General features: G+C 46.7%; 1 protein-coding gene across 1 annotated transcript in view; it reads left to right on the top strand.

Moving 5' to 3' along the window:
• The window catches only part of LOC119388254 (eukaryotic initiation factor 4A-I), an 84,592-nt gene extending 62,215 nt beyond the window's left edge, over positions 1 to 22,377 (top strand). The window contains exon 9 of the mRNA XM_037655926.2: positions 21,590 to 22,377. Within this exon, the coding sequence (XP_037511854.1) occupies positions 21,590 to 21,734 (145 nt within the window). The 3' untranslated portion in view covers positions 21,735 to 22,377. The remainder of the gene's footprint in view (positions 1 to 21,589) is intronic.
• The last annotated feature ends 3,621 nt before the right edge of the window (positions 22,378 to 25,998 follow it).

Consider the following 25,998-nt stretch of genomic DNA (forward strand, 5'->3'; position numbering starts at 1 on the left):
TTAAATTTTGATAGATCTCGTCATTGTGGGCTACATCAAATTCAAAGTTGCATAAAAAATTTTTGGAGGGGAAATTAAAAAAAAAGGGCTTTGTAGTACCCTAGGATATCTATCCAGGGATGACCACAAGGAATTTCAGCTTTCTACTATGTCCTGGGATTTCTCCCGGCTCTTCCTCAGGCACACATGTGAAACACCCAGTTAGACCTCAGTAACTCGGGAACTGATCAACACAATTTCATGAAACTTTGCAGTTTCTCAAGTTTTAGTGTAGTGAACATACCCTGAAAGATACCTCAAGAAATAAAAAAGTTCGGTCTCCGGGGTAGCCTCCCCCCTTAAAAGTGTGCCGTAAAAGAATATTTCAGTGCAAAACAAGCCCTAGAAGTCGCTGGGTGTAAACCCCATCCACCACCGGCGACCGCCATTTTGCCATGGCGCTTGTGACGTAAATTCAGGGTGCGTACAGGTCCTTGAAATCCTTGAAAACCCTTGAATTTGGAAAATCCGTTTTTAAGGCCCTTGAAAGTCCTTGAATTTCCTGTGCAATGCGACCTCCGTAATGGGGTAGATTGGCTCCGACCTGACAAACTCCCCTTTTCGGAAACATTAATTCAGCGCGAGTGCACATATGGTTGCGCTTTGCATAACTGCTTGAGAAAAAGACAAAAAAAAAAAAAAACACCACGTCAAACCGAGAGTCAAACGAAGCGAACGACACGTACCAACCACTCTTCGGTGCTGGCCCCTTGCCAGCGTTTACACTGCCTTAGTTGTCCCCTCTTTCGCCACCCGTCAGGCTCGTCGGGCTGTCTTGGCTGTCCTGTCAATGTTGCCAGCAGTTTAAGTTGTCTTGTCAATGTTGCCAGTAGTTTATAGCACATTCACTGTCGTTGTACTACCATCACGCCCATAAGAACGGAAAATTAAAAAAAAAAAACTTCTACAGCGAGACACCAAAAGTACTAATTCTAATGACAGCATCTGACGCTTAAGAATTGGCTTCGACGCTGTATTTTTATTTTTTAGCAGACATTAACAACACAGGCATAGCGGATTCTCGTTTAGCTGTTGGCAACATTGACACAATGCCAGTCTGTGTTTGTGCTGTGTGTGTCTACACTAGTCCTACACTATGCTTCATCGCATCATGCATGGCGCTTTGTGTGTGATATCTGGTTTGTGGTGCACGTGCGTTGTGTTGTGATGAACGCTCGCGTAGAACGGGAGTTTCATGGTCAGCTTCCATCTTTTAATGTGAGCGGCATCAATTGTGAAACTCTGCAATTATGCCAGGAAAGTGCAAGTTTCAAAGCGGGTGGCTTAGCCACGACTGCTATAACAAATGGATTTCGTCGGACCCGACAAACCCTCACCGATCCTCGTGTAAACGATGCCAGAAAACTTTCGACATTGCAACGATGGATGAGTCGGCTCTGAAGAGCCATATGAAGAGTGCCAAGCACATTAGTGCAATGAAGGCGGCGGGAGCAAGCACAGTACTCAACTACCTCGTCCCGAGGACAGAACAGTGCGCTAGTGCAAGTGAAGGACCCACCCGCGCTGTGTCATCGCAGGCTATGAATTTAGATCGTGCTTGTCAGACCCATGACATGGTCACAGACGCTGAAATTTTGTGGACCTTGAAGGTGGTCACTAGCCATTATTCTTACAGGTCTTCCTCACAAGCTGCCAATCTCTTAAGGGGAGACGCGGGTCTTGGAACGGTCAAAAATGGTCAAAAAATCGATTTTTCGCAAAGCTTATTTTCGAGGCGTTTGTACTTCTGAGCACCTACTCTCAAATTGCTAACGCTAAATTCGGTCGGGAAACGCGATAAAATCGGCTTTCAAAGCACCCCGGCAGCACTAAAATGTCCCCAAAAGGACGAAATTTGTTCGAACTTCCCGCGCGCGCCATGAGCGTTGCAGCGGGCCGAGCGCCGCCATCTTGGGCTAGATTTGAAGCTGTTTTCTTTGTGCACATTTTGCGCCATCTCAAAATGGCGTCGCTCAAGCAGAACGGCCGCCGTCGCGGGTTTTCTGAAGGTCGTTTCCAGGCCACTGATTGGCTCTCACGCGGCGCGCTTTTCAAGCGCGCCTTTCCGAGTCTCCCATTGGCTGGCGCGACCGACACGTCATTTTTTTTTCTTTGTGTTTGGTTCTCCGCCGTGGCTGTCCGTTTGTGTGCGCCTGCTTTTGCGATCGTGCGTGTTTCTCGACGGACCGTGTCTCTACTTTGTGCCGGTAGTTTTTTCCACGCGATCGAGATGCCTGGAGACTCTCGTCTGAAACCATCGACGCAACGAGCTTTTGGAAGCCGTAAAAAACGGGCTTGGAACAAGAAGGCGCCGGCTACAAGTGCACCGTCGGCAGCGGAGTTGGAGTCGCGGCCGGACCCTTTGGACCTGCCGGGAACTTCAACTGACGACACCGTGGGACCAAGTTCGACTAGCGAAACACTTCGGGTTGATGCCGCGTACTACTCAACGGCGGAGCAGGCGCAGCGAGTTGAGAGATCGGCGCAAACGAAGACCGTTCTGTCTGGAAAGTCGGCTACCCAGCGCAAGTTCGACCTTCTTGGAGTAAGCGCGGAGTGCCAGACCGGTGACGCCGGGACCGATTTTTTGCTCGTCGATATGAAAGTTTTGAATAACTTTTTTGCACAAGCGAAGTGCGACAAATGCGACGCAAAAAGTCTCAGCGTGAGGAAGGCAACGGACAAGGAGTACGGCCTTGCGGTAAAGCTTATTTTTTCTTGCAGCAGTTGTGATTTCGAGAAGAAGCAATTTTCTTCTCCGAGAGTGAGCGGAACTGCCAATATCACTCCCTTCGAAGTCAACATGAGGGCCATGAAGGGGATACAGATGATAGGCAAAGGTGTTACTGCCCTTTCGGACTTTTGTGCGTGTATGAACCTTTCGCACCGAGGCTTGCACCACAAGACGTTTCAGGGACACCTAAAAAGTTTAGTGAAAGCCTGCGAAAACACAGCGACTGAAAGTGAAGCTGCTAGTGTGGCAGTAATAAAAGAGCTGTATACAGACTTCCTGAACCCCATAGGGAACATCGATGTTGTGTTCGACGGCTCATGGATGACGCGAGGTCGGAGCTCACACATAGGTGTGGGCTGCATCATTGAGCTCTACACTGGCCTTGTAATTGACCATGTTGTTTACTCAAACTTTTGTCTCGGCTGTGCCCTGGGACCACAGCCGCAAGACGAAGGGTACACCGACTGGCTGGCAACCCACGAGTGCCAACGAAACATCGAATGCAACTCTGGCCGCATGGAAGTAGAGGCTGCGCTGACCATGTTTCAGAGGTCCTGGGCCAAGCATGGTCTGCGCTACACGACTGTGCTCTCTGATGGAGACAGCCGCACTTTTCATGCCTTGTCCGAAGCCGAGGTGTACGGCTTTATCCAAATAGACAAAAAGGACTGCATCAACCATGTCCACAAGCGAATGGGTGCAGCTTTACGGAACCTTGTGGACAAAAAGAAGGCTCAGGGTGAGTCTCTTGGGGGTAGAGGAAAGCTCACACAAGAGAAGATCAAGAAGATCGCGAATTACTACGGATATGCCCTGAGGAGCAATATCAATGACGTGCCAGCTATGAAGAGGGCAGTCGAAGCTACACTGCTGCACATGACATCGACAGATGATGCACCAAAGCACTCAAAGTGCCCCGAGGGTGCTAGCTCTTGGTGCAAGTACAATAGAGCCTTGGCCAATGGGGAGAGTCCACCTTCACACAAGAATGCCCTGCCGGCTTGTGTTGGGGCTGCTCTGGAGCCAGTCTTTGCGAGGCTCAGTGATGAGAGCCTGCTGGCACGGTGCTGTGAAGGGAAGACCCAGAACGCGAGTGAGAGTCTTCATTCGGTCATCTGGACCCAACTTCAAAGAATGGGAACGCTTCGCTGGAAAGTGTGAAGCGAGCTGCCGCTGAGGCTGTTGCCATCTACAACCAAGGAAGAAGGGCAACCAACGAGTCCATTGCTGCAAGTTTGGGCTATATTGCTGGGGATTGCCTTGTTCGACGAAGCCTAGAAAAAGACTCTCTGCGTTTACGCAAGGCAAATGCAACTCATCTGAAGAGCACCAACACAAAAAAGACTCTTGCAAGGAGACACAAAACGGGTGCAACTGAAGATTACAGTCCTGGACTACTTTGAAGGTATTCTCTCAAGCATAGCAACCTATTACCCAGGGTAACATGCTGCCTAACATCTAGAAGGTTCTTCCTAAAGACTGAAAAGACATGAGCAGCCAGTCGCTTGAGCCTCATACCCCATGGCTTTTCCAGAACCCCCCAGCCGCTTGTCATGGTGGGGTTTTGATCATGCTTTGCACATTGGAAAATTTTTTTAGATATGATTCCTTGGGTGGAACAAGACACTTTCTGTTTTGTTTTGAAGGGAAACAGATGGGGAACATGTGAATAAAATTATGGTTAAAGGTTCCTTTTAGAAATTTATACAGTGCGTGTCAATCTTCAAACGCGATTTTCTCAGCTTCACATTTTTTGCCAACTTGACCAGCCTTACGGATCTTTTCATTATGTTTTTGTAAGGTAATTTTGATAAATTTTATACCGTTGAATTCGTAAGAAATAGGACTGTGGAGCTATGCTATTTTTTTGTGGCTAAGATGAACATATGAATTTTGTGAAGAATAATGTGAGCTAATTGCATTTCAAGATTACACAATGTCAATACAATTGAAAGTTCTTATATGATGATATATCTCAGTGACAATATAAATAGCATAGCTCCACATGGCAGGTCTTTGGCTACAGCTGCATCTTAAACAGAACCTAAAAATACTGAGGGAAAGTGTCTTAATGACCCGTAAGAAATTACCTAATTAGATTTCACTTATGCTCTCACAATTTGATAACTAATTGAAGTACATGAAAACTAATTATATTTTTGAAAACAGGAGGAAGAAATACATATACACACCCAATTTCATTACAATATCTCCAATAATAAAACTTTTCGTTTCGAGACCAGTGTCTCCCCTTAAGGGGGGACGCGGCTTTCGTATCGCGAAAAATGGCAAAAAAATCGATTTTCTGAAAATCAAGTTTTCAGTTTCTGGAACCCTTTTTCTATCTGATTCCAAGATATCTACACTGAAAACCACCCAGAAGTGCTTCGAAAAGATTGTTTTGCCCTCCGAGGTGGCGAAAATTATTGTGGAAATCGCAAAAAAAAGAGCGATTTTCAAAAAATTGTAGCTCCGCGATGGCGTGACCGCGAACCAACTTCTTGGGCTTGTTCGAAAGGGCATTTCTCCGTGTTCAAATTCCCCGCTTCAGCGGGCTCCTCCATTCAGAAAGAAGCGCACAAAAAGCAAACACTGGAGAGTCGTTCCGAGGCCTCCGATTGGCCGCGTCCGCCATGTTGCCCCAGCTCGCCTCGCCATTGGTCCGATGCTCGCTCCGGGAGATCGTCGTCTGCCGATTGCACGTTGCGAGTTCACGGCTGTCGAGAATCGCGCTACTCCGTGACACGTTCGCAATTGTTCTGTGTTCACGGCTCGACGATCACTTAGAATATAATTACGCTTTAGTTTGGAGCTGCAACAGGAAGTTCGATCTGATTACGATGGTGCGCCGCGCTCCTAGCGAACATCGCAAACGCGCGTCTCGGACAGACTCTAGCGTTGACTTCAGCGTCGGATTCGCGGTTAGATGTTTTGATTTCTGCTTATCAGCACTTATGACATCGCGACGAAGGCCATCGCGGGACGACTCTTTGTACTCACGACCACGCATAACGCACTTCGAAGCAACGGGCACCACGGCCTGCGCACCTACTGCTCGGAGTCGTCACTAGGCCTAACTTCGCTCACGGCGCCGTTTAGCGAGACGAACCTCGAACCTTGCGAGCAAAAACAACGCGCTAGCGTACCCGCGGCTATGTGCTTCTTCGCAAGCGAAGAAGCACATTGCTCGCCGGCATTTCGGAACCGCGGATGGGCATTTTACGCATCGGCAGTGAACTCCACAGCCAAGCTCGTCAGACCCCACGGCCACGACGTGCTCGGAGCAGCGGTAGCAATTTCGCGCGTTGGCACCCGAAAATGCGAGACCAAGTATACTGCGCGCAGATTTTTCGTCATCGTAGCTTCGCATTCGCGAATCGTCACCGAACGCCGCCACCAAGCACATCACTCGCCGGCTCCACGGACCCCGCGGCCGAGCACTTCGCAGTCAGAGTCTGTCACAACAAACCTGTCTTTATAAAAAATATTCAATGATTAATTGTAATCAATAAGCAAGACTTAATTATGCTAATGACAGCATAAACAAGAAATGTGTAATTGTTTCAGTATATGGCCTTATTAGATTGCAATATCTTCTTTTCTGTCATGTCTATCACACCACTCCTTCATACAGAGAACTTGGTTTGAAATCCATACTGGTTTTTTGTAGATCAAAAAAAAGAAGGAGGTTATGAAAAAAGAACAAAGGCACACTGGAGAAAGGCCACATGTCCAAGAAGTGAAACACCATAAAAAAAAAAATCAAAGACCACAATCTTTAGGTGTTTTAGAGAAGGCCAAACTTTAAACGCAGTTTTCTCAATACTGTTTTTTTGGCATGTTGCTCAGCTCGTGGAGCAGATATCTTAGCAACTACTACACAGATTTTGATTCCGTTTTTTTTTTCTTTTAATCCTTGAAGTCTTGTTGACAGGATGACATTATTCTTTACCTTGCTTAGGGCATAGTTTTTTTTGTATGTGATAATTAGTGCATGAGAAGTTCTGATGCAATACATGATGCTGATGGGAATGTTATTTGTAAAAAAACTAAAAGGAATAGACAATTTTTAATAATGTCATCCTGTGTAGTGTTCTTTTGAGTAAAGATCAAAACCACTTGGACCTTCCTGGCATGTTTTGTTACAATGCTAGGCTTTTCACCAGCAGAGTATGTCATCAGATTATGTAACACAGTGTAATTTGAAAACTACTCGAGATATTGCAATGAAACTTCATATATAGCTATTCGAGACACTCTTCAGTGTGCCTGCCAAATTTCATTACTCTAGGTCAACAAACAAAAAAGTTTTTTTCGATCGCCACCTCCCCCCTTAAGGCGCATGTGCCCTGATAGCGATCTTGTGAAAGGTTTTTCCTGTGGAGAGAAAAAATGCTCCTATATAGCGTGCCATGGGCTTAGACCTTTTTTTCAATCAGCTTTGCAGAGGGAGGTTGAAAACTCAGACTGCTACGTCGTCCTTTTTGATGAATCTGCTAATGAATGTATGCACCAGAAACAAATGGATGTACACGTGAGATACTGGAACTCCTCGCACAACGTGACAACAAAATATCTCACATCTATCTTCATGGGGCATACGACTGCTGACGACATCCAGGAAAAGTTGTTGAAGGCCCTTGAACCTTTACCACTTAGAATGATTGTCCAAATTTCTATGGATGGACCCAATGTTAACTTGAAATTATTCAGGTCCCTGCAAGCAGACATGCATGAAAACTACCAAGTGCAGTGCGTTGATGTCGGCACATGTGGCCTGCACGTAGTCCACAATGCCTATAAGGCAGGTGTCGTGGCCAGTACATGGGGACTTGATGTCCTAGTCTGATGCTCAAGTCTGAGCATGCTCTTTGACAACTCCCCGGCACGAAGAGAAGATTTTACAGCCATAACTGGGCAGAGCACATTTCCACTGAAGTATGTAGCGCATCGCTGGGTGGAGAACGTCAGGGTAATAGAAAGGGCCCTGCTTCTCTGGAGCGACATCAGAAAATACATGGAAGCAGCAAGGAACAAGAATGTCACCCTACCAAAGTGTGCTTCTTTTGAGAACTTGTGTCTGTTCTTCCGTGACCCTCTTCTGTTCTTCTGTTGGCAAAGCTGAACTTTGCCCTAATTGTTGCTTCAGCTGTCAGATCCTTCTTGGTTGAATACTAAGTAGACAAACCTATGGTTTTCTTTCTGGCAAGAGACCTCGAGACAGTTGTAAGAAAGCTGCTCATGAAGTTCATGAAATGCTCAATTTTGTCTGCAACGGGGATCAGTGGCCTTTTGAGGCTAGACATTGAAGATGTGAGCAAACATGTTTCGCTGGAAAAAGTGGACATCGGCCACACATGCCAGCAGATTATAAAAGACTGCAAAGCAAGTTCAAAATGGAATGCAAGAAGTTTCTGATAGCCATGACAAAAAAAAAATCTCGACAAAAGCCCTTTGAAGTTGACCCTTGTCAGAGGCCTGTCCTGCCTGGACCCACGGCTTATGTGCTGCAAGCCAGATGAATGTCTCTCAAGCCTAAGGAAAGTGGTTGATGCTGTCACCGCAGCTCACAGATTTGACGAAAAGCAACGAGACTCTGTTTGAGCTGAATACACGGAGTTGTTGCAACAGGAAAAGAATCAATCAGCTTCGACTCTTTCAGAAAGGCTCAAATAGGCCAAATGAATTTTTCCATGAGCTGATCGGCGTAAATTTCTCATATGGTGAGCTTTGGAATGTTGTCAAATTGCTACTTGTTCTCAGCCATGGCCAAGCAACAGTTGAGCGTGGGTTTAGCATAAACCGTCAAGTTGCTGTAGAGAACCTCACAGACTTGTCCTATGTGTCACAACGCATCATATGTGACGCTGTAGAGAAAGCTGGTGGTATTCTAAGTGTCCCCATCACGAAGGAACTACGGATATCACTATCAGCAGCAAGAAATCGGTACAGTGCACACATTGAGGCTCAAAAGCAGGAGAAACTTGATGACGCTAGGTACTCAAAAAGGCGTCTAATCAATGATGAGATCGACAGCATGAAGAAAAGAAAAAAGGAACTGGAAGCTGTCGTAGTGGATTTGACTGGTTCAGCTGATCGCTATTCAGAAAAAGCAGAACAGTCAAATGATATTACCTTTGTAGTGGAGTCCAACAGCTTGCGGAGGACTGCAAGAACTAAAGCGGAAGTGCTGAAAAACATCATACAGCTAATACAAGAGAAGTCCCAGCAGCTGTTGTGAACCTGCTATAGTTTGTTGTGAACATTTGTATTTTGTTGTGACTGCAGAAGTGTTCCGAGCTGGAAATTAATGGTGCGCAATACTGAGCTTATACAAGTCCTTGAAGAAGTTGTGAACATTAGTCATAAACTTTGTTTCTCAATATAATGAACCGGACAAGTGATCAAGCAGTGTTATAATGTAGTTATGATGTACATTTTATGGGTAACTGTGTGCAAACTGGGAAGAGTGTTTATGAGATGCTTAATGAATATTACCCAGTTAATACTTGTAGTACAAAACTGTCAGCAGCTGTTCTAGACTTTTCTGTGTGTGGTGTGAAGTTTTCAGTGTTGTGGACTTGACAAGGTGATGACGGCTGGACATTTTAAATATATTTGTGGTATAACTTCGTTTATTATAATATGGTACAGTAAAACCTCGTTAATTCAGTCACTGGGACTGTGAAAAACTTTCGAATTAAGCGGGTTTTCGAATTAACGAAACATACAATTACTGAGTCATCAGAGCTGGTCGTTTGGGCTTCTAGTTTGTGGCTCCAAGGGTTGTTTTCCAGCAATACCCGGTCCCATTTTTGCCGCAAACCCGCGAAAACGGCGGGCCTCGCTGTTGTCAGCGCAAAAAAAAAAAAGAAACAAAAGAAAAAGAAGTCTCGTGGTCAGCTGAAATGCGTGCCTGCGGAAAAAACGGCGTGCTTCACTGCAGCACAGTGGTGACACGCGGGCAGCATGTCACCTGCTCCTCGTAGCGTCGGCGCGTCATCATGCGACCATTCGCCCATTATTTCTGGTAAAATAAAGAATACGATAATGGCCAGTGTGACGGAATCCGCGATCTGTTCTGGCTGGAAAACATGATCATTGAAGTTTTCGAACTGAGTTTTCGAAGTAGGTGTTACGGGCAAGAACTCCGCCAGCAGTGCAAGTGCGCAAATTGCCGGAGCAACCGCCAGTCGGAGGTTCGCATACATCATGAATTCTGTCAGGTCGTCCTTTATTATCTTTTCTTTTCCCAAAAAGAATGGGTAAATCATGACGCGCTTACGTTGTGAGAAACATGCGACATGCTGCCCGCGTGTCACCGCTGTGTTGCAGTGAAGCACGTCTTATTTTTCGCAGGCGCACGTAGCTGACCACGAGACCACGTTTTTTTTTATTTATTACTTTTTTTTGCGCTAGCACCAGCGAGGCTGGTTTGCTTCAACTGTCACTCATTAATATCGCTACACTGCATTGCCCTGTGGATCCTAATGGCCGTCGCTTCCGCGGAGTTGCGGCGAAATCGGGATCGGGAATTGGCACATGGCACCCAAAGTTTTCGAATTAACCGGGCTGGCGCTGACCGCCGCTTCAAAATATCCACTCAGATTTACATTGCAAAATACGGGACCGCAGAAACCCTTCGAATTAAGCAGGATTTCGAAATAACCGAGTTCGAATTTATGAGGTTTTACTGTATAAGTGCAATAATACTGTGCTAAATGATTTGGAAATGCTTGGTCAACCATTCCAGCGAATACTGACGTAGTCTCTTCAGCTGTTATGTGTTCATTGTGGGAGCTTTATCATCTTGTACTTGAGAAGTGATCAGGATTAGACATGTTTTACACAATTCCTACATACATTAATTTAACGGAAGTGCAGCAAGACTAGGCTGAATGTTTTGGAGATGTTGGTAAACAAGCTTAGATAACACTGTTCAGGTCAGAGAGGCCGTTGGTAGTGTTCGTTGTGTATTGTGAACTGTTCTTTTTACTCTTCTGGGCTTTCCAAGCAATGCAGGTTAGTCATTATTAACACCATTATAACATACATTTATTTATCTTTATATGAGTGAAATAATGCTACACTGGACGTTTTGAGTATGTCTGGTGAACTTGAAGATTATACTGCAAAAACCTCGACCTCTTTTGCATTGTAAGCGTCCATTGCATGTCGTGATCTTGAGAAGTTATCAGGACTAGGCATTTTTGTTGTTCTTGTGATACGCATTTATTTATTGTAGGTGCAATAAAATTTTTCATTTTGGAAATTTTCCAGTACAAAAATTGTAAGTTTGCATGCCGCTTCGAGTCCTTGAAAAACTTGTGAGAAGTCCTGGAAAGTCCTTGAAAGTCCTTGAATTTTTCCTTTGAAAACCTGTACGAACCCTGCGTCATGTGCAGCACAGAACGGAGTTGTTGTCTTCTACCAAAGTTTCAGCCGCTTCAAATCGTTCAATTTCAGTTCCAAGTATAAAGCTAAAATATCTCGTCGTCGTGTGCAACTGACCACTGAACAATATCATTCACCGCAATGCAGACGCTTGCACAGCTGGCCGCCTGTAACGTCACGGCTCGCGGGTGCACTAGTGTTGCCTGACTCTCGGGCTGCTCGCGTGCTTATAGAAATATTCTATTATAAATTAAGTGCTCGACCAAATGCGCTAAAATTTTGCCAGCTTATTCGTCAATGCACAATGATTAATCCACATAACACAGACTGTGATCGAAAATTCGGTGTCATGGCCCCTGTAAGGGGCGGATGCGGCTTTCATATCGCGAAAAATAGCAGAAAATAATTGATATTCTGAAAATCAAATTCTCAGTTTCTGGAACCATTTTTCTATTCAGGGTGTCTACCAACCGGGAAAACCGGGAAAACCGGGAAATCTCAGGGATTTTGACTAGTCTGGAAAATCTCAGGGAAAACTCAGGGAATTTGGGCTTATGTCAGGGAAAATCAGCTGAAATTTCATTGAAAATGCACGAAAGTCGCGGTAATGCTGACTCTGACTATGCACCTAGCTTGTCAACGAAGGCTCCCTGGGCGCCGCCAAAATCCGCTTACGGCTGTTGTTAATGTGCGTTGGTGCATGTAATCTTGTACACCCTGCCTTGCGGTTTTTCTTTAAGTGGGCGGAAACATGAGCCGCCGATGGCGGTGGAAGGCTTGCTCTGCATGGGCATTCGTCACGTGCCATGCGAACTGCATCATCAATAGAGCGTTTTAGCAAGTTACGGAGTGGTATAGATATTCTCTGGCTACGGCCCTTGCGTGCATGGGCGAAATTCGAAATGGCGGCGACACGGCGTGCATCGTCATGGCAATAGTTACAGAAGGCGCGTCTTTCGATACTTGTATTTTTTGTTGCGCGCGCTTGTTGATCGAACGGTTCGCGCCGTGAATTCCCGTTGTTGTCTGAAAGCGGCCGCGCGCGCGCCTTATTAATGCGCTTGTTTGTGACAACGTCATGTTTGAAACTACGAACGCTCGGTCCTCTCGACTTAAGTGGTACTTCAAAGCTCCCTCCGCAGTGGAAAAATAAACAAATAAGGAAAACCGGAAAAATAGCTCCTGCTTTATACGATGGATCACGTTAGTTGTCCGAAAGCTCTCTTCGCACGGTAAAATTTGTAGCTGAAGACCATCGATAGTGGGCTATCGATGGGTATAGACGCAGACAGGAAAGTGTTAACTGTTGCCTCACTGCAGAAAACAGGTAATCCGTATAGACGTGAACACGAATGGGCGCAAGGAAAACCTCGACGCAAACGGCACGCTCACTTGTAGTTCCTTTTGGAAGCGGGACAATCTTCCGGGACTTGTTCTGAAAGTATTCGAGCAACAAAGCACGATGCACGAACAGCGCTAGTCGTAAAACATTGCGGCGCACAAGCACGCAGTGAGCGAGCACCATGAAACTGCCGACAACGGCGAACGCACGCCTCACCAACGGCAGCCAATGTCTAGACGCTACCTGACCCCACCCTTACAAATGAGCTCTTCCAGCGCAACGCCTTGATGGGCGCGTCCATTTCTTCCCTAGGCGATACCCGACGTCACCCCTCAAAATGAGCTCTTCCTGCGAAACGCAAGGGCTTGATGGGCTCGTCCATTGCTTCCTCGGGGGAGCACACGCCTACAGCAGTGGAGGAATATAGCTTCGCGCCCCATCGTGGTCTGACGACGATGACAGAGCTGCGAAGTGGCGAACTGTGTCGTGTTTTTGTGACCTCATTCTGAACCTAACTGTTTTAAGCGCGGCAGTGGTGCCGCAGGCAACCTTTGTTCGAGAAGTATGACGGCGTTCAAGTGCAATTTCGTCCAGGACTGGACTAATCCCAAACATTCCGAGTGTGCAGCCTGGATTAGGTCTGTTGAAAGCAACGCGAACGCGGCGTACTGCGTGCTATGCAGAAAACAGTTTTCACTTAGTAACATGGGGAAGAGAGCTGTGACAAGCCACGCCAATAGTAAAAAGCATCGACTTGCTGCGAGTGGAGCCGGAACACCCTCAGTAGCATCATTTCTGACGGCGCCAACAAGCGGATCGCCGGTCGCCGTTGCGACCAAAGCGGGGCCAGGAACGTCAGGATCTGCGCAGCCTTCACCTGCCACAACTACGCCGACGGACTTCCAGCTCCAATGTACAGCAAAAGATTTGTTTCAGCGTGACAAGGAGGTCATCAATGCAGAAGTCATATGGTGCCTAAATGCTGTCATGACGCACTCATCGTTCCGCTCGGCTGCGGCATCGGCTTCTCTGTTTCCGCTAATGTTTCCGTCGTCAGCTACAGCCAAGAAAATGCAACTTGGCAAGGACAAGGTGGGTTATACCATTGTCTACGGTCTCGCGCCTTTCTTCAAAGAGAGCCTTATGTCGGAAGTGAATGAAGCCTCCTACCTCGTCATAGCGTTTGACGAATCGTTAAACAAAGTGGCACAAAAAGAGCAGATGGACGTGTTGGTTCGTTTCTGGACGGATGCTGAGGGAAGAGTGAAAACTCGCTACCTGACCTCATGCTTTCTTGGGCGCACGCGAGCCGAAGAATTGGTGTCCGCGTTCAAGAAGGCCACAGATGGACTCTCACTATCAAAAATTCTTCAGATTTCAATGGACGGGCCAAATGTAAACATCAAGTTTCTTCGCGAGATAAAGCAAGAACTTTGCGACTCTAATGATGGCCGCCGAATTCTCGACGTTGGTAGCTGTGGCCTTCACGTAGTGAACGGCGCGTTCAAAACGGGACACGCAGCAACAGGGTGGCAACTCGTCGAATTTCTACGGGCCGTGTACAACTTGTTTAAATGCGTGCCTGCTCGACGAGCCGAATATGCCCGCATCACTGGGAGCAACATTTACCCATTGAAGTTTTGCGCCGTGCGGTGGCTCGAAAATGTCCGTGTAACTTCGAGGGCGCTTGAAGTTCTGCCGTACATGAAGCTGTACGTCGAGACGTGTCAAAACGAAAACAAGCGACCGGCCAGCGCCAGTTACGCCGTGGTCGAGACAGCCGTCCGCGACCCTCTGCTGTGTGCGAAGTTAACCTTTATGCTTAGTGTCGCGGAAGAACTGCAGCCGTTTCTGGCTCAGTTCCAGAGCGATGCACCGATGCTTCCATTTCTTGGTACAGCACTGGAAAAGCTTCTGCGATCACTTATGAGCAGAATAGTGAAGAGAGATGTGATGATGGCAGCGGACAGTCCGTTGAAGTTGTTGAAGGTGGATATGGACCAGCCGGCGAACATTTTGCCGACCCCCAAGATTGATCTTGGCTTTGCTACAAGAAACGCGCTCCGAAAGGCCCCGAAACTTTCAGACTTGACTGTCCTTCAATTCAGAAGCGACTGTGCCGCTTTTGTCAAGAACTGCGCCAAAAAGATTGTGGAAAGGTCGCCGCTGAAGTTCAAGCTGACGAGGGGATCGTCATCTCTGGATCCTGCTTTTGCACTTATTCCCGAGCTTGGGGAAAGACGTTTGACGGATGCACTTGAAGTAGTAACGGAACACCAGTGGATGACTGGAACAGAAGCTGATCGGGCTATGCGGTCCTATAAGCATGTATGTTCCTTGGCCTCTACGCAAGCAGCACTGAAAAATTTTGATAGGAGCACGGATCGCCTGGATGCCCTTTGGGCGCACATCTGTGGTGCAAACAAAGAACTGCTCACTTTTGCCAAAATCGTCCTCTCTCTTTCGCACGGAAATGCATCTGTCGAGCGGGGATTTTCTATCAACAAAGACTGCCTAGTAGAAAATCAGAAGGAACAATCTCTGGTTGCCCAAAGAACCGTCTTTGATGCCGTGTCGTCATCTGGAGGAGTTGCATGTGTGCAACTGACCAAGAGAATGTTTCAAATGGTCCGTGGGGCGAATGCGCGTTGGAAGGAGGAGCTGGAGAAGGCCAGAACAGATAGGGCCGACACAATAAGAAAGGAGCGTGAAAGGAAACGTACCGCCGCTTCTTTGAAGGAGCTAGAGCTAAAGAAACAGAAAGTTTTGGCGGACGCCGAGATGCAGGTTTCCCTCATACAAACAGAAATAGACTGTCTAAAGCAGTGACACGGCATTGTGGGTGTAACAGGACAGCTGAATTTCCAGCTGCTGAGACAGAATCTAACTCGTGCCAACGTTTGGGTATCAGATTGCTAAGGTTGCAATTAATGGATATAAATAGCTCATGTTCAAAAATGTTTGCTTATGTATGCACCACCTTTTTATTGTTATTTGAAGATTGCCTACTCTGTTTTCAATGGGTGTTGTCCCTTTTTTTAAAGATTTTTATTTGCTGTGCAATTCATTTTTACTGAGCCCTCTTTTATTTTTGTGTGAAATAAATAGTTGCTTACCATTCCAAGGGGATCAAGTCTTCATGTATTTAAGGGTTTTTGCCGTACGTGTACGGCGGCGGTTTTCTGTCTTGCAAGGTCTTTGCCGTCGGGTACGTTTTCGACCCTTCGTTTGAAATTTCGCGCGATAATGACGATGCATGCTCACTAGCAGGTGCTGCCACCTCCTAGGACTTATAAGAAGTGTTTGAAATGATTGTGTTACCTTCTTGCGGAGATGAACAGAACTGGTCTCTAGCTTCCGCGCGGTCTGTGGCAACGCCCTTTCGTGGTTTCGGTTTCACCGCGTCATCGCAACGGAGGTGCGCGAAACTTGATATTCATCTTAATCGGCGCTCCTCTTGCAGGGGCGATGGGAGTTGATTTTCATCTTTACTGGCGCACCTTTTAGCTTGTTTATCATCGACGCTCACGAGGTATTCGCTCTCCTTGATTACTGAGTACTCTGCCCGCGGTAGCCGCACGCAAAGAAGATACCGTGCGTGTGCCACCACATCTCGTTACTTCCAGAGGAGAACAGACTCGTTTTAACGCGATAGCGTTAAGGAGCTCGTTTCGCAGAAATTCCGGTGTCGGCGTTGTTGGTTGTGAGCGATAAATCGAGAAAGATGCAAACAAAAATAATACAAAAATCAGTCCATATCCACGAAGTGAACGATGGTTGAGGAGCTGGCTCGGAGAAGATCGGGAAAACCCGTGAATCTTTCGAACCACAAGCGGTCGCATACCTTGCAGCTGTGGCCGAACGATCGATCGAGGAACTAGCGCTTGAAGCGCGCGTCGGCGCCGCCAGCTTCGGCTTGCGATCACTTTCGGCGCTTGACCGCCGCTTCCCGCGCCCGCTCCGCTTTGAGGTTCTCTTGCCGCCGCTTACGTGCCTCCGCTTCGCGAGCCTTCTCGGGGTCCGCACGACGCTGGCGTCTTTCTTCGGCCTCGCGAGCTCGCACCGCAGAGTCTTGCCGGCAGTCCCGCACTGCTGCTGCTGTACGAGCTCTAGCCGCCGCTTGCATCGCCTCCAAGGTATTCATGAGGAGTAGCTGCGCTAAGTATCGCGCGCGTCGAGTGTGCAGCGGAGTGTGCGGAATCGGAGGAGAGCAGGTGTGTGCCGCGCCGACGGCGCGCGGCCTCGCCGACGGCGCGCCATCTAGCGGGCGACCTATGAACTATTGCACAGCTGCGCCTGTAGCGGTCGCCTCTGGAACTAAGATTACGGCGCGGGACTTCGCCCCAGCCTAAGGAGCTGGCGAGCCAGCTCCTAAATTTTTTTTTTGGTTTGAGTGAAAATCGAGCCCAGGCCGTCTGCGTGGCAAGCAGGTGTTCTACCACAAAGCAACGCTATTGCTTGAACTGCTTCGAAAAAAAAAAAAAAAACACTATATGCATGTCATGTACTGGAAGGAGTCTCCTTAACACATGTAAGATTCCGTGGCAGAAGCGTACAATTGCTCCAGACGTTAAAACGTGTGAATTGCGCAGCGAATGGTTGTTTTAAAGGCGCATCCATTACAAAGCGCTCGGACATATTTAATCATCAGCAGCAGCAAAAGCACCAACAAAGTGAGCAGCTGCGTAGGTTTGCATGTGGTCTTACGCACGCGTAGTGAACCCTTCGCTGATTCACAAAAGGAAGAATTATGGCGTAGTGGGCACTTAACAGCACTTGCAGCAGGCATTTCAGTGTAGTTTGAAACGGTCAGTGTTATGGGCAAAGTCGTTCGTTTCCTTAGCACGGTTGAGGCATGCATCGAGGACCAAGCCAGGCTGGCAATTCAGAAGGCGATGTGCACGGGGCCCGATTACGCTATTGCGTTCTAGTATTGAAGGCGAAGCTCAAGCGTCCGCCAAGTTTTTATGTGCGCAGACTGTGACAAGGCACTGTGCATAGATCCGTGTTTCAAGGAACACCTCGTTCTGAAAATTTAACACTTTGATGCTGACACCAAATTACTGTTCCCGACTTTTTTACTTTATTTTCCGGCTTTACACATTTCGTACAATCCACGATAATGTAATTTGACCATCTGGGAAAGCTTTGTTCTTTGAAAAAAAATTGGACCCTCAAAGGGTTAAATATGCCTACTAGACAGTGACGGCATTGGGTGACATGCTGCCTACCCGTATTGACATGAACGAATGTTATGTGCCACTCAGGGAATTTCACAAAAATACTCAGGGAAAACCTGGAAATCTCAGGGAATTTAGCGATGTCAACTCGGTAGACACCCTGCTATTTGATTCCAAAATATCTACACCGAAAACTGCAGAAGTGCTTCTAAAAATTTGTTGCGATATTGTAAGGATGCGATATCGTAAACACTGTGTAGAGTTCAGGAAGTGCCGCGAGCGATAGCGAAATGCGAAGCGGTACACACAAAGGCTGGCTGCACGACAGCGACGACGGCAGCAAAGAACGAAGCTAACATTAGTCGCAACGGAAGACTCACGGAACAAGCCCCCGAGAAGGCCATCGCGTCATTGCGCGCGGCAGCCAATAGCAGCCGCGCGTTCCCCCACTCTCGAGGAACGCGCGCTTAGTCCAATTGCAGCTGCACGTCGGGCGCGGGAAACTCGGACCCCTGCGAGCCCCCCAATCATAAGTGAATCATGCTTCGGCCGCGCCACCACCCCTGCCGCCAAGGGCGGTAAAGAAATGCGCAGGAATTCGAAGAAAACAAAACCAAGATGGCGCCGATTGGTTGAACGGCGCGGGAACGGTGCTTGCTCGAAGTTGGGCTTGTTTCGGCGCTTGTTTGGCCGGCACAGCAGCTGCCGCTGCTCGTTATTACCCGATATGACGTACTTTTACCATGTTTTAGACGTTCATAATGACAGGAAAGGTCGTTTGTAATACGTAAAGCCCAAATATACAGTTTTTCAAGAACAGTTTTTCGTAATTTTTTTATTTTCAAAGGGCGCGTCCCCCCTTAAGGTATGTTGCCACGCTTGAAAGCGATGTTTTTTTGTTTTTTTTTTCGAAAAAATTGAATTTCGCTTTTTGATATTTTAAGAATTTACAGACATTCAGAATTGTGCTGCAGCAAAAATGACGTCTCTATGTGCTTTCGTTCGAGAGTTATGTTGGTTTTTACAACTACCCGGCAGCCATCCCTAAAACCGAAACTGATATTGTGAAAATGAAATGTACATTTCAATCAGTAAAACAAACTAATGTTTGTGCTCCAACACGCGGGAAACATGTGGATTAGTTTGTATTGAAGTATGCTAAAGTTTAGTAAGATTCAAATTATTCAAATTGCGCAAATTGCCTCGTGGGGGCACACGATGTGAGATCGTGTTTACACTGCACCGACGCGTTGTGCTACCATTGTGAAGGCTGTTTTTTCGTCAATACAGTGTCCTAGATTGTTGTCCTACAGAATGTAAAAAGATATGGATAAATTCTGAGTGAAAGAAAGGTCAAAACGCAAAGTGTGAAAAGTTGGTGTGCCTACAACTGAGTGAAGGCTCTGGGCACAGGACGATACAAGCACAGGGGAGGTTTCTACAAAGGTATCCTGAACAAACTAAAGCCTGTGTATGCAGACCTCTCTTCAGACTATATGTTTTGACGAAATGCGTCTGCGGAAAAGCCCAAAACGCAAAAAAAAATATTTCCATGGGATGCTCTGGCAGTGTGTCACTAAAGATGTTTATGTAGGCCCACACACTGTTTCGTTTGGACTATAAGATTGAATATGTCAGCTCAATAGAAATAGTGGCACACTGGATATCTTGAGGCAGGCTGGTGCCGATCCTGGCTACTACACCACGGTAGCTTGCCTCAGCAGGGACCAAACTCTCTTGAACGCCAGCCACCAGTCAACGGCTGACGAAAAACAAGCCTGAAAAAAATGTAGGAGCTGCTAAACAATCTCACAGTGACCTCGTGGCAGCTAAGGAAGGTCCTAGCTATGCGCTTTGCAGCTTTTAGTGTCCCACAACCTTCCAGTGATCTATATAACACACTTGGAAAACTTCTTTCTTGTTTTTCTCAACTTCATTTTCAGTTTTTACTGCGCAAAAAGTCATAACTTTTGAATGAACCAATATTTTTCTATCAAAGTTCCCGAGCTTCTTCATGAAACAGTAATCTGCAATGAACTAGGATACAGTAAAACCTTGGTAATTTGTACTCTGTTAATTGGGAATCCTGAATAATTTGTATTATTTGCGCGGTCCCAAATTTTTACATGTAAATTTAACCGGATAATTGGTGCGGCCAATCTGCCACTTCCCGGTTAATTGGCACACTTGGCCGCGACTTCCGAGATATGCAAAGGGTGTTGCGAAGCTTGGAGGCTGTAACTAAAACAGACACTTTTTTTTTTGATGTACAGATTTCGAAGGCCATGCTTTTTTTTTTTACCGGAAATACGTCGTAGATGCCATGTTTGAGCAATTGCCAGACGGCGATGCATGCGGTTGCGATCATAAGCATCATCTTCTCAACAGCGATGATAGCCACTCTAGCGAAGTGAACGTTTTGTGGAGTCTGTGTCATTTGGATGTCGGCAGGCGAGCATTGTGCGATTCGGTGCGACTGCTCTGTTTGTCTCCTGTCTTCGCTTGAGTGTCATCGCTGTGAATTGGTTGATTGAGGTGTGCTTGGAAGGAAGATGCCGAAGTACAAGAGCTTGTCCCTGCACAAAAAGGTGTGCTTAATTGAAGAGGCCAGCAAGTCGACGGTATCGAAAACGGCTCTCGCGAAAAAGCACCACGTGCCTCTGTCAACGCTGTGCAACATCATCAAGAATAAGGAGAAAATTCTCGATGCTTACAGCAAGGCGCACTCGTCAAAGCGTACACGAGTAAGTCCTCCTACATACGCTGACGTTGAAGCACCTCTGATTGACTGGCTGCAGAAAGCCAACGCAGCACACCTTCCTGTCAATGGGACAATATTACGTGAGAAAGCCAACCAGCTGGTGCTGCAATCGACATTGAGTTTAAATGCAGCAATGGGTGGTTTTGCCGATTTAAGGAGCGCAACAACCTGACATTCGTGACTGTTCGTGGTGAGAGTGGCAGCGCGGATCAGTCTTGTCGACGGCTGGAAGCAGCACACCTTGGCTCCACTACTCGCCAAGTACCAACCCGCACACTGCGTACTGTCGCGCATGAGCCAGAAAGGAGGAAAGTGCTCATTTACAGACCGGTCCTCGCCCGTTGCAAAGGTCTATAAAAGCTGATGGTTGTGCACGACACTATTGTGCCCGCTGTGTGTCACTTTTTTTTTTTTTTTCTGGGTACATGTTCACCATTTAAAGTGTTTTTTCTTTACCTGCTTGAGGAGTGCTGTTTCTTTTGAGTCACCAGCCGTTTATTCGGACATGCTCATTTATTCGGACACCCTCGCGGCACCGCCACTTGTCCGATTGAAGTAATGTAAACTCATTGCTGTCAGCAATGTTTACAATATTTTCGCTAGGTTGCCAGCCCTGAAATGTTGAAAAGTTGCTTGGGAGTTTTCACCGAGTTGGGCGATGAGATCATCTTTCAGCTACTCGAACCAGCGCATTTGGACAGTGACTGCCGGAATGACACGCCTCCCACACCACAGCCATCAAATGTGGATTTAGCGTATTCTGTTGCACTGCTATTGCTGATCCCCAGGGGTGGCCAAACATTGGCTGAAATACAGGCCAACTTGGTCGCGTGTAAGCGTGCATTGTACAGACGCACATTGACAAGTTTATATTTCGGCCGCTGTGTCAATAAAGGTGCTTTTTTCTCGTGAATCCTTTCGCAGTTCCCGCAGAGTCCGAATAAATGGTCAGTGAATGTAGTTGGAACAGCATACTGTATTTTGGGATGCACTTGAAAAACTAGGAGTTCGCGAGTTCGCTGCAACCACGTGACTGTATGCTTATATTGGTCATTGTATTAGGGCTAAAGAAATGGTTTTATGCATGGCTTGTTTTTTTGCTGAACATTGTTACTTATCTTAATCATTTTTTATTTCAGAATTGGCCGAGGAGGACGGTTTGGTCGTAAGGGTGTTGCCATCAACTTTGTCACTGAGGAAGACAAGCGTACCCTTAAGGACATTGAGGGCTTTTACAACACAGAGATAGAGGAAATGCCCATGAATGTGGCTGACCTGATCTAAAGAAGTCCTCCCAAGACAGCAGTGGGGGATAGCAGAAAGTGAATGGGCAGAGGGGAGACAAAAAAAAAAAATCCGATCATCCACCAGCAGCTGACGGACTTGGGAGGAGTGAAGACGAGAAGTGGGGGAGGTGTGGCAAGTTCACAGCATTGCAGCCATAGTCAGCTGGCTCTTGCCATTGGCACGCTAGCAACAGCGGAATATTGGTTGCAAACACTGACCCTATGCATGCATGGCTTGTATAGGGAGCTTAAAATTTAATGCAATGTCGTGTACATGTATCCTTATTGGCCTGTTTTTGAAAGCTCCTTCATTTGCCTTGCATGGCCAGTGTCCCACCATTGTTCGCTGTTGTTTGCATGCAGTGGCCAGGAGTTCATCAGCAGTGGCCAGCTGTGCAATTTTTTTAATGGGTTTGAAAATTCTCGCGTGGGACGGATTGTAATATCGGGGCTTTGTCCACGACAAGGCAACCTGTCTGTTCCCCTCCCCCACCTTGCCTCGTTCGTGGCCAGTGTATTTTTTTTTTCACTTGCCACGTCAAGGCAAGTTTCACTGAAAGTTGCCTCGGGTGACTCAAAACTAAAATGCTAATGGTGTTAATAAAAACCATGGGAGGAGCGCTTTCTTCCCTGTAACATGACCTTGTTGTTTCCACTGTCTTTGCACTTGGTAAAGTAAGTTCCTTTCCACTTTCTTTTTGTGTCAAACTGTTTTTCTTTTGAAGATTAATGTTCCCGCTGGACATCTCTGTATAGCAGCCCAGCTGGGTGTTGGTGCCTGTGCTAGGAGTATATGTTTGGCGTTTTCTGTACATATTGTACGCTTCAACTAAATACCGTAACGTTGCTCCGCAAGTTTGCTTTGTAAAATAGTAGGCAGCATATTTATATAAAGCCCGGGGAGTGAATGTTCTTGTCCAAGAGGCTTAGCGTGCGTACTGGAAGAGTTCATCCTCCTTTAGCTTCCGGTATTTTGCCACACAATGTAGTTCTGTATTGTTCTAGTATATGTAGTATATTGTGTGCTTTGCTAACTGTCGCTGTGCATATAAAGCCCCGATTTGTGGACTATTGAGTGCTATTCGAACTTTTATCTGGTTGACGAGTGAAAAAGGTGTGTTCTCTATTTTTGTGCCCAACAACCGCGGGAGTTCTTGGGGAAACGTTTTGGTACGCCGAATAAAGCTAATATTTGGAGAGTAAATCGCCCCGTTCCTTCTACAGCGGACGTAGCAATTGGGAAAGGGCTGTTTCCACAGGGTGATCTGCAGGTTTTGGAACAGGTATAGTCGGATACAACTTAAAGGGACCCTGAAAATGGTTTTTGAAGTTGTCAGCGTTTAGGCTAGAAAGCATCATCGAATCATTCGCATCGCAAATTAAGCGATGCGAATTAACAGGTTATTTTAATGTTGGACAATAGACGCTACGTAGCGTCAATTCTTCGGCATGCAGTGCCATTTAATGTAGCATTGCTTTCACTGAGCCAAATAAACCCAATGCACAAACAAAAGCAGCACACGCAGCTAACCAACTAGCCTAATTGCTGACATAAAAGTACCCGTGATTGGAATGACGCTTCGCTTATTACTCTGATGCTGCACTGAAAAGAAACCACAATGCTTCGTCCATATTAATGCTCTTATTTGCGTCTGAATCGAACAGGCCAGTGGCATTTAGACCCAAAGGAACGTTAAAATGTGCGCATGCCATAAAAATGTTGTACCATACACGCGCAATAATATGCTCTATTCCGATGATCGCTAGACTTCAAGGGATCCCAGAAAGTGGTTGACTAATAGCGCAAGAGTTTTGGTGATTGACGATAAATATTTACAGTCGTTGTTGTTGAACTGACGCTTAAACACAAAAAAAAAAAAATAGTCGCGATATTATGACAAAAAAAAAAACCGGCCAGTGGCGGCCCGGCAACCGGCCCGCCATCCGAAAAACCGGACAGGTGGCATCCCTAACTGGTTCAGGACGTGGACTGGGTATATCCAATCAGATCGGTCGCTGGGTGCGATGTTTGTTGAAACAATTTACATTTGAAAGGTGCGACAAGCTGAAAACTCGATTGGCTGAGCCGCTGCGATCTGTAGCAATTCGCATGTTTATAAAGACGCAGAGAGCTTAAATCGGCTTCAAACGATTCTGAGGACTTCTTTTACCTGCTCATTGCGTTTATACAAAATCGTCAAAACTGTTTCAGGGTTCCCGTAAAGGGACAGTGAACAGGCTCCCCAAACAAGCTCGCCAATTCGTACAGTGGACTGCTGCGACCATATTTTCCTAATATTGTAGCGCTGCATGCCGCGCAGACCCTCCATTTCGAAAAACAATTCCCGTGCCTCTCCGCCTGACCAATCCCCCTCGTACGCGCAGTGACGCAAGCTTGCCCATGGGCAACTTGACGTTCCCCTGAGCTCGTCGATTGGTCTAAACCAGGTATCAACTAACAGTTGTCAAGTTAACGTCAGTTCCTGTCCCACCCACCGCTACGAAACTGCACCTTGTTTCTTGGCCTTGCGGCGATGCGTTTTCGGCCACGCACTGCATGGCACCGGCACGAACCACTGATCTCCACTAGGTTTGCTGGATGGCGCTTTGCTGCTCTCACGGCTGGAGTTACTGTATATGCTACCTTTGTAAGGTAGCATATACAGTAACTCTACTCACGGCCGGGCGCGCGCACGGCTACCGGAAGTTTTAAGGGCTCGTCCCGGAAGTGGGTCGTCTGCTGCGCTTGACAGCCGCCGATTAGCGTTTATTTTGGCTTGTAGTACACACCTCATTGCAGTTTTGAAGACGTAATTTTCTTCCAGACCACAAATACTATGCTACAGAAACACGCGACGCGAATATGAAGCAGAATTTAGCAGAGAAAAGGAAGAAAAAGGTCCCTTGTGTCTTGGTTTTAGCGCTCAAGGCGCAGCTCGAATGGAATTAACGCTGGCGAGCGGACACTACGACCGGTGTAAATATGCACGTCTTACAATAAACTAACACTCGTAAAATCACATAGCCGACAATCAACCAGCGGTCACGAAAAGACGATAAGCGAGTTCGATATCAACGCGAAAGAAAGCTGACCGGCACGGACGTTTCGGTTACGGGGCTGCTGCATGCTGAGAATAAAAATAACCTGCTGTGATTGCGCCGCTCGCTCTTGTTGCAACTTTTAAAAAACGAATACATTAGAACCCTTCGCAGGACTGTAAGCAAAATTATGCAAATATATGAGTAACCAGGGCGTAGCGACAGTTACCCAGGGTAAGCTTTGCTGGATGATTAATAATTTCTGGGGTGTTACGAGCCGAAATTACGGCATGATAATGAATCACGCTTAGAGAAGGGCTCCGAATAATTTCGACCACCTAGGGTTCTCTAACATGCACTGACATCGATAAATCGAGTAAATCGATAAATAAATACAGAAGTAAAGAGAATGGCAAACTTAGAATATAGCTCAGCTAGTTGGTAGGTATTCATGTTAAGAAGACATGATGTGGAAAAACGGACATAAGAGAAAAGTCGAGAGAGTGAACAGCTATCTCTCACGTGGACTACTACTCGCACTTTATTGATAGGTATGGCCTCTTACATAGGAATGCGCAGATAAATATTTGTGTCTACCTTCGTTTTCGCCGCTGGTGTCTTGACTACTGTCCTGTGTCCGTGTTTGAACGCCCTGTTTTTATAAAGGGCCCCTAAACAGCCTCTCAAAATACAAAAACAACGAGCGCGTTATTCTCTTTTAGCGTCTCTTGACTTTTTGTGCACTTCGTGATGCCAGAACAGTGATTCACGTGACATAATCAGGGTACATACTCTCGACTGGTCCATATACGAGAAATAACAGTTGTGAATTGTCTCCGACACTGCTTTGCTATGCCGCCGTCCACCCGCTCTTGCTTCTCTTGCAGAACTATCGTGCGCGAATAACTGATTTCGCTCCATTTTGTGCGTTTGCAACCGCGCATGCAGTGATAACAGATTATAGCCGACAAGCGCGAAATCCTGATAGGTTCAACGCTTAGTGCTGACATAGTGCGCGTGCTTTATGAAGAAATAAGTGGCGAGGAGATGTCCCCTGTAAAAAGGGTATTGAAGGCAAGAACGAAACCAATGGAAAAGGTGCCGCATTATATGATTCTTCCAACGGACGAACTCTTTACAGCGGAGACGATTCAGCTTTCCAGAAAAAAGGCGAGCCCGCTTCGACGATTTTTTTGTACATTTTTTATTGCGTTAGAAATTGT

The sequence above is a fragment of the Rhipicephalus sanguineus genome, chromosome 3 (assembly GCF_013339695.2).
Source record: "Rhipicephalus sanguineus isolate Rsan-2018 chromosome 3, BIME_Rsan_1.4, whole genome shotgun sequence".
In the NCBI taxonomy this organism is placed as follows: domain Eukaryota; kingdom Metazoa; phylum Arthropoda; class Arachnida; order Ixodida; family Ixodidae; genus Rhipicephalus; species Rhipicephalus sanguineus.